This window comes from Tachysurus vachellii, chromosome 10 (genome assembly GCF_030014155.1).
Source record: "Tachysurus vachellii isolate PV-2020 chromosome 10, HZAU_Pvac_v1, whole genome shotgun sequence".
NCBI lineage: Eukaryota > Metazoa > Chordata > Actinopteri > Siluriformes > Bagridae > Tachysurus > Tachysurus vachellii.
Window position 1 is genome coordinate 21,180,858 of NC_083469.1, and position 9,490 is coordinate 21,190,347.

Below are 9,490 nucleotides of genomic sequence, written 5' to 3' on the forward strand. Positions count from 1 at the left end.
GTACTTACTAACCAGTAGAGTTCTGGTAAACGTGAGTTCGTTCAGACGTGGTGCTTGCTTGGTAGAATGCGACTCGCATTGCGTCTCTGCCTGTCGGAGATTTTTTTTCTTTTTTAAACCTTCAGCTGTCTCTAACCAGTAACCAGACACTGAGTGTCTGACACGTTTTTGCTGTTTTTCATAAAAACATAAAGGTAGTAAGCTAGTGTTATAAATATTACAAATAAATTATTACCGGTTAAAGCCCCGACCATTTCACGACAAGCCCCGCCCACTTCCGGGTTATGCCCCACCCACTCCGAGTACGGATACAGATACAGATAATTCATATGGTTAACAGATATGGATACAGATACAGATAATGCTGTACTCGCTCATCCCTACTAGATACATTATTTCACAGAAGTGAGTACACCCTCACATTCTTGTAAATATCTTATTATATCTTTTCATGTGACAACACTGAAGAAATGACAGTGCTACAATGTAAAGTAGTGAGTGTACAGCTTGTATAACAGTGTACATTTGCTGTCCCCTCAAAATAACTCAACACACAGCCATTAGTGTCTAAACCGCTGGCCACAAAAGTGAGTACACCCCTAAGTGAAAATGTCCAACTTGGGCCCAATTAGCCATTTTTCCCCAATTAGCCATTTAGTGTTACAAGGTCTCAGGTGTGAATGGGGTGCAGGTGTGTTAAATTTGGTGTTATCACTCTCACGCTTTCATACTGGTCACTGGAAGTTCAACACTGGTCTGGAAATTGGTCTGCATGGCTGTCGTCCCAGAGGAAAGCCTCTTCTAAAGATGATGTGCAAGAAAGCCTGCTAGCAGTTTGCTGAAGACAAGCAGACCAAGGACATGGATTACTGGAACCATGTCCTGTGATCTGATGAGACCAAGATAAACTTATGTGGTTCAGATGGTGTCAAGTGTGTGTCGCAGCAACCAGGTGAGGAGTATAAAAACAAGTGTGTCTTGCCTACAGTCAAGCATGGTAGTGGGAGTGTCATGGTCTGGGGCTGCATGAGTGCTGCTGGCACTGGGGAGCTACAGTTCATTGAGGGAACCATGAATGCCAACATGAACTGTGACATACTGAAGCAGAGCACGATCCCCTCACTTTGGAGATTGGGCCACAAGGCAGTATTCCAACATGATAACAACCCCAAACACACCTCCAAGATGACCACTGCCATGCTGAAAAAGCTGAGGGTAAAGGTGATGGACTGGTCAAGCATCTCCAGACCTAAACCCTATTGAGCATCTTTTGGGGCATCCTCAAACGGAAGGTGGAGGAGCGCAAGGTCTCTAACATCCACCAGCTCCTTGATGTTGTCATGGAAGAGGAATCCAATGGAAACCTGTGACACTCTGGTGAACTCCATGCTCAAGAGGGTTAAGGCAGTGCTGGAAAATAATGGTGGCCACACAAAACATTAACACTTTGGGCCCAAGTTGGACATTTTCACTTAGGGGTGTACTCACTTTTGTGGCCAGTGGTTTAGACACTAATGGCTGTATGTTGAGTTATTTTGAGGGGACAGCAAATGTACACTGTTATACAAGCTGTACACTCACTACTTTACATTGTAGCACAGTGTCATTTCTTCAGTGTTGTCACATGAAAAGATAATAAAATATAATAAAATATTTACAAAAATGTAAGGGGTGTACTCACTTCTGTAAGAAACTGTATATAAAGATGTAACAGAATGTAAAGGGGGGGCAAGGTGGCTTAGTGGTTAGCACGTTCGCCTCACACCTCCATGGCCTCCGCCTTGTGTGTGTGGAGTTTGCATGCTCTCCCCGTGCCTCGGGGGTTTCCTCCGGGTACTCCGGTTTCCTCCCCCGGTCCAAAGACATGCATGGTAGGTTGATTGGCATCTCTGGAAAATTGTCTGTAGTGTGTGATTGTGTGAGTGAATGAGAGTGTGTGTGTGTGCCCTGTGATGGGTTGGCACTCCGTCCAGGGTGTATCCTGCCTTGATGCCCGATGATGCCTGAGATAGGCACAGGCTCCCCGTGACCCGAGGTAGTTCGTATAAGCGGTAGAAAATGAATGAAAATGTAAAGGTTAGAGCAGAACTGCAATGTGATTACAGACAGTGAAGTATTAGTGAGACATCAGGGTTCTAGTGTAGAGTTCAGTAGATTTATGGGTGTGGGGGGAAAAACTGGCCCCGAACCTGTCCTCAAAGCCACCGGATTTTCCTTTAATTTGTGCCTCCTCTGTTAATTACATAAGATGATCTTTTTTCTAATTGTTGAACTGTTACTGAACTTTACAGGGGCAATTGATTTGCCCTATACTTTAACTACACTAAAGACTAACTGACTCTACAGAGCCCTTCCAGACACTAGACATGATTTATCTACTGTATATGAACTGATATTTGTACATTATATGTTTATCAGTTATTAGTCTGACTGAGATTTGTGTCAGCGGTTCAGTAAACCTTTATAGTGCTTTTTAACTGCGTGAATTCAAAATCATGTATGCTAAAAGAAAGATGAGTGAATCCTTTTAGTCATGGCTGAGATTTGCACTTGGTTTATTAAGAGAATGATCTAGTAATCTAGCAGACTGTACTACTAGTAGGAGTTTGCGTTGAGCTGTGGAAAGAAACAATTCTAAGCATAAACATACAAGCATATTATGTTGAACAAATAGAGCAATAATTATTAGCTATTTTACACTGCTTAAGCTGTTCAATGTGGCATGATCAAGTTACATGTTCGGGCAAACTGTGTAATTTACCCAGTCGGTGAGTAAACGTGCATGAATCATTTAACTGAACTGATTCAAATGATTCAAGTCACTAAAAAGATTTCATCTTCATGAAATGTTTCCAGAGACTACAGAAAATGTTCTCATCTTCCCAAATCTTCATGTAAAGCTACATTCACACATTCATTGACTCACAGAGACAAAGCCACCGGAGATGATCTGTTTTTAGTCAGAGCTGAAGATTTCTGGTGACATGAGCGACAGTGTCCGTCGGTGAATAGACGTGGGCATGTAAAACGATGCGAATTTGAGAAATTAGAGAATTTAACTTTATGCAAATATGGAGCGACTTAGTACAGTGACTACAAATCAGGCATGAATGCAGTAGAGCACATGTGATCTGTGTAAAAGAGCACACGCTGCTTTAGCTTCATCTCATATCATATGATATACTGTATGATGAATTTTATACACATATGCCAAATCTCTTTCTAGAATATTTCATTTGAATGCCAAGAAAACTGATTTGTTTATTCAGGTAGCATGGTAGTTGCACCACCCACTGATAAACATCATTACTATGGCAACTAGTAGTAGCAATGGCTACAGATGACTTCGTATGTGTGAATGTAGCATGAGTCTAATGACGTTAGAGGTTTAACAATCAAAAAAAGTGTCTAATTTGATGTACGCAACAGTTTCAAGTTAATTTTACTACGAAATTCTTCAAATACTTGGTGCCCTATTTTTGTATTTTGTATCTTCTCTAGATTGCGATGGTTTGGACATGTACAGAGGAGGGAGATGGTTATATTGGTAGAAGGGTATTGGAGATGGAGCTGCTGGGTAAGAGGTGAAGAGGAAGGCCAAAGAGGAGATATATGGATGTGTTAAATGAGAACATAGAGGGTAGAGGAAGCCGAGGATAGAGTTAGGTGGAAACAGATGATTCGTCATGGCGACCCCTAACGGGAAAAGCTGAAAGTACGAGATCTTCACTATGGTGGATTTTTCCGAGGAAACATGAATTCTGTCCAGAAGAAACCAACCGTTGATACAAATTCACCAAAAGAATGATGTGTGATGTTTGGTATTTCAGGTGAAATCAGGACAATGCTCATGTATGAGTCTACACAATACCTACATCAGTAATAGCAGGGTGTGAAGTCAGTGCTGAAATGGAATTGCCCTTCATTGTGCCCTTTTGCCCCTCCTTTTTAAACTTCACAAGTGGATAAACTACTAAGCTCTTAATGCGGATGTGTTACTGCTGTTTATATTTTCTGCTGGATTTATCGGTTTTTCATTTCATAATTCAAAACAAACACAGTAAATCATTCAGTTATACTATGGATTTGACAGTTTAATGGATTTTCTATTAACGTATTTTAAAAAAAACTATTCTTGAATTGAAATCTAAATGTCATCTGGATAGCACAACATCGAGCAGATATTAAAAGTGTGCAGATATGCAGTAAACTACTTTAATCATAAAATACAACTGTGTCATATACTTCTACCCATCTGCCACTGCGATGCAAAGTTGCTCCCATTCGGCAGCTTAGAATTAGATTCAAATGCAAAACTGAGGAATGTTTGTTGCTAAAGCAAACAGAAAGAGAAGTGTATATTTCTGTACATAGATCGATGCTTGCTCTTTAAAACACCACCGACCTGCTTCGGTGTAACGGAGTCCCACTTTTTCCACTTCATCATTAGGCTTAGGTGGTGGCCATATTGCTTGAAGTCTCCCGGGAGTCCTGTCCTCACTTTCTCCTGGAGAGGTGAGCTCAGTCTGGGATTTAAAAAAATATCAATGTAAGGGTTATAGATCAAGCCCTCAATAGTTGTAGCAACAATAACAATAACAAAAACTTGACTAAGCAACCTTAATTAATGAGATGTGATAGAAATCAAGCCTGAAACTGATTGAAATACCCAGGTTTTGTCCCATCACTTCTCTTTTATATAATAGCTGGCTGTAGAGTTGTAAGTGCTTTCTCATAATATAAATAAAAAGGTTTACCCCTATTCATGCTGTTAGTCTATCAGGGTGGCTTTTTTTATTAAAATGTATTTGTTTTCTCTATTTATTTGTTTTCTGTACTGAGCACAACATACACACGCACATCATCTGTATGGACTGCACAGACCTACCCCACATACACACAATTCTAATATACATCTGTCAACTTGTTTACACGTTGCTTACAGTGCATTCATCAAACTGTTTAACTGTTTACATACTTACTGTTTACAAACTGTTTACATGCTGTTTTGCACACTTTTTTGCTCTTTTTTTACACATTGTCTAACATTTCAGTCATTTTGCACATACTGTAGAATATTTCAGTTGTTGCTGTTTTTGCACAATCTTATACACTATCTCAGGGACCTGCTGCTAAGAAACTGTGTTCATTCTAGTATTACTGTTCGCGATATTGTCTGAACATACAGTATTTACATATAGTATTGACACTGGCCGGTCGGTGCTGTTTTTTGTTTACTGTCTTTTGTGTATTGTCTTTTTTGTATTTTGTGTATTGTCTTGTAACCTTTTGTCTGCACTGTCTTTTGTCCTGCACTGTCTTGTCCTGCACTGTCTTGTCCTGCACTGTCTTGTTTGTATTGTCCTGCACTGTCTTGTCCTGCACTGTCTTGTTTGTATTGTCCTGCACTGTCTTGTCCTGCACTGTCTTGTCCTGCACTGTCTTGTTTGTATTGTCCTGCACTGTCTTGTCTGTCTTGTCCTGCACTGTCTTGTTTGTATTGTCCTGCACTGTCTTGTCTGTCTTGTCCTGCACTGTTTGCACCAGGTTGCACAGTTGCACTTACAGTTGCACTAACTTACTAAGTCCTTAGCCCTGTCTATGTTTTATGTAGCTCCTTGATCCTGGAGAAACGTTGTCTAATTTCACTGTGTACTGCAACAGCTATATTGTATGGTTGAAATGACAATAAAAGCTTCTTGACTTGACTTGACTTGATGCAACTCAGGTATCCAGACAGCTACAAAAAAACTACTAGTACTGTAACAGGATACGGGAAGTGAAAGGAAAGACTGAAGGTACGTCCCAAATTGTACTTATACCCGATTACAAAGTGTAGAATGTTTAACACTTCATGCACTTCGTTCATTCATGTTTAACACTCTAGTTATTGTTATTCATTCATTCATTCATTCATTCATTTTCTACCGCTTATCCGAACTACCTCAGGTCACGGGGAGCCTGTGCCTATCTCAGGCGTCATCGGGCATCAAGGCAGGATACACCCTGGACGGAGTGCCAACCCATCACAGGGCACACACACACTCTCATTCACTCACGCACTCACACACTACAGACAATTTTCCAGAGATTCCAATTAACCTACCATGCATATCTTTGGACCGGGGGAGGAAACCGGAGTACCCGGAGGAAACCCCCGAGGCAACTATAAAAAGTGCATTTTATGATTACTGAAATGTATGAAGTGTTTTAAAAGCTGCGGAATTGAAAACAGGATTTAAATGATATATTATAATAATCTATTCCATGAGATGGACTTAATATATAATGGTAAAATGCTTCAAAGAAACTTTCGATACGAATCTCACTGCTTCTCAATTTTTTTCATGCTTTCCCTTTTATGGACATTTATGGACACTAATATGGACATTAAACAGTTAATCAGACATTTAATAATTACACCATAGCAATAGTTAAGACTGAAGATAATAGCTAGACAGTACATTGCTCCTAACTATTCAAGAATGTAATTCAAGGACCATCTTTGTCCTTGTTGTTTGTACAGGTAAACAAATTCTGAGTGATACATACTTCTCCTGGACTCTTGTCAATGCTCAATGATTTGCTTGGCTGTTTCTCAAAGATGGACTTCAGTAGCTCTCTGTCATTTTTTCTTTTCTTCTTGACAGCCTCTACGTCAACTGAAGTATCTCCGACACTGTCCTTAAAAAGGGGCTTAAAACTAGACAAAAACTTGAAGGACTCCCCTGGTGTATCATGTGCTTGTAATTTCTCTCCTGTATTGAGGCCTTCATTGCCCTTTGGCTCTTTTTCTATGCTCTCCTCATTGCGGGTTTCATCAAAATTTAACATTCGCCGCCACTGATTTTTGGACTCAGCCCCAGCTTTGGGATCAGTTCCCTTTTTGTGTGTGGAGGTGCTGGTTTGATGCTGTTTGAGTTTGGCTTTGTTGACATGCTGTTTCAGGCTCAGCAGTGCCCGGTCTGTATCCTTTTGCTTGATTTCAGACACGGTCTCTCGATCGTCTCCCACAGCACCTTTTTTTAGTACCCGTACACCGCTGAACAGCGCTGGCATCTGGAATGGTTCCTTGGCTGATGTTGTAGAGAGCGATTTGTGAGTAGGAGACGTGGATGGGATTGATGTAGTGTTCTTGATGGCAGGCAGGTCCTCTGTGATGACTTGTGAAGGAGATGTAGCACCTGGTACAGAATCATTTATGGACTCTTTCTGATCCGTCCATAAAGCGTCCTTTGTCATGTCACCTCCTGGCTGGACAGTGGAGCTTGGAGAGGTAACAGCTATAGAGCTGAGGGACTCTGAACTGATGAAACTCGTATTTGGAGTAGCTGTTCCACAACTCTCTTCTTCGTGGGAAATTTGCTTTTCTGAATGCAACCCGGAGTCCAAAACATTTCCATCTGCTGCTGGTATAGCTTCAGACTCTGTATATAGCTTAAGCGCAGAAATGTAAGGAGAGCTCTCAATTTTAGATGGAGAAACGTGAAGAGAGTCTTCAGTCCTGTATGGAGAAACTCTCTGTCCATCACCATTGTTTTGATAAGAATCCACCAGAAGTCCTTTAGGTGAAATCTTGTGTCGTAAATCATCTACTGTGTAAGGAGATGACTCCTGCTTTCTGTCAGAACTCTCAATAGACCACGTCCTGTTCAGAAGAGATCTGTCATCTCCTCTCGTCAACTCAGATAGTATGGAGTGTGTCTTAGAAAAATAACTCTCCCTTCCATGATGATGCAGATCCCAGTTCTGTTCAAGAGATGAGGATTTCTCAATAACTTTCTCTTCTTCATTTTCATTGTCAATAACTTTCTCTTCTTCATTTTCAATGTCAATAACTTTCTCTTCTTCATTTTCAATGTCAATAACTTTCTCCTCTTCATATTCATTGTCAATAACGTTCTCCTCTTCATCTTCATTGTCAATAACTTTCTCCTCTTCATTTTCATTGTCAATGTAGGTCTCCACTCTGGTGACTTGAACTACATCTGAGTTTAAGTCAGCAAAGGAAGAAGAAAAGGGCCTTCTCCAATCAAGAAAAGGAGACCTCTGTAAAACTTCTTCATTTGGAGAACCAACACGGACACAGCTGGTATTAATATCACTATGGTTAGTAGGGTGTTCATACGTCTCTTCCTTGGGCAACGTCCGGAACGACTTTAACACAGTACTTTCCCCGGGTTGCTGCTGAGATTCTCTTTTTGCAAACCTAGGTGAGGCTAATAACTTATGGAGTAATGACCCAGGTGAATTGTTCCCTTCCATGACAGGAATTTAACAGCTTTCCCGAATCCACTTAAAATACCAGTTAGATCACCCCTGTGTATCCAGTCAGTGTCACAAAGAGCTCATTTGGTTGAGAAAACAGAAGTCTTTTGTCAGAGCAAATCCCCTGTTTGTTCTTGCCCACTTCAGGAGGGCTACGATTATAGCCTCAATAAAATCCCCTCTTATCTTGCTTCCTTTAGGCAGATAAAGCTGTATTCAAACTGTGTGCTTGTCAAAACATTAGCGTGAATCTTTTCCACCACATGACATTTTTAGTTCTTTCAACAAAAAGCAGACATTCCAGTGCTACAGATTAGGGCTTCATTCAGCTGACAGTTCTGCCCATATCAAATGAATCGTGTTTACAAGCACTGGCAGTTTCAATAATCTTTATGGAAGCTAAAAAGTTATACTTCTCTTCAAGCTTTGAATGAAAACGGGTCCAGAAATATCCTTGGCGTGCATTTTCCGCATGGCAGACTCCCGGCCTCTGTGATTTCTTCCTTCTCGTTGAAAACATGCAACAGTCTGTAGGTCTACCAAAGTTCAGTGCTGTCTTTGTGAAAATCTGCGTGGCTTCGTGTAGAGTGCGTCACACCGTGTTACCTATGCCTCTGTACCTCCCTACCTTATTTTTTCCCCCTCCTTACTCCTTGGGAAGAACATTTACAGCCAGGTATCTTATTACTCAAACTTACTTCCTCATAATAGCAGTGTGTACAACCTCCCTTCTTGCTTCCCTCCCTCCTTCACTCCCTCCCTCATTCTCTCTCTCGCTTTCTCTTGCTCTCCCTCCCTTCCTCCCTCCCTCCCTCCCTCCCTGTTTTGCTAATCCAGAGGATCAGGTGGAGTGGGCGGTGCTGCTTTACCCTGCACATAGTATTACGCCATTGGCTATAAGGTTAAGTCGCCAAGCCTATACTGATCCACTACAAAAATACAAAAATGAATGAATGAATGAATATATGTATGTATGTATGTATGTATGTATGTATTTACTGTATGTATGTATGTATGTATGTATTTACTGTATGTATGTATGTATGTATGTATGTATGTATGTATGTATGTATGTGTGTATGTATTTACTGTATGTATGTATGTATGTATGTATGTATGTGTGTATGTATTTACTGTATGTATGTATGTATTTACTGTATGTATGTATGTATTTACTGTATGTATGTATGTATGTACAGTATGTATGTATGTATGTATTTAC

The 9,490-nt window shown here is 40.6% G+C and overlaps 1 protein-coding gene across 1 annotated transcript in view; it reads right to left on the minus strand.

Annotated features, from left to right (window-relative positions):
- Positions 1-8,966, minus strand: part of LOC132852815 (formin-like) — a 69,875-nt gene extending 60,909 nt beyond the window's left edge. Inside the window, exons 1-2 of the mRNA XM_060880262.1 lie at positions 6,553-8,966; positions 4,406-4,526 (exon numbers count right to left, since the gene is read on the minus strand). Coding sequence (XP_060736245.1) covers positions 4,406-4,526; positions 6,553-8,265 — 1,834 coding nt within the window. The 5' untranslated portion in view covers positions 8,266-8,966. The remainder of the gene's footprint in view (positions 1-4,405; positions 4,527-6,552) is intronic.
- Between the last annotated feature and the right edge of the window lie 524 nt (positions 8,967-9,490).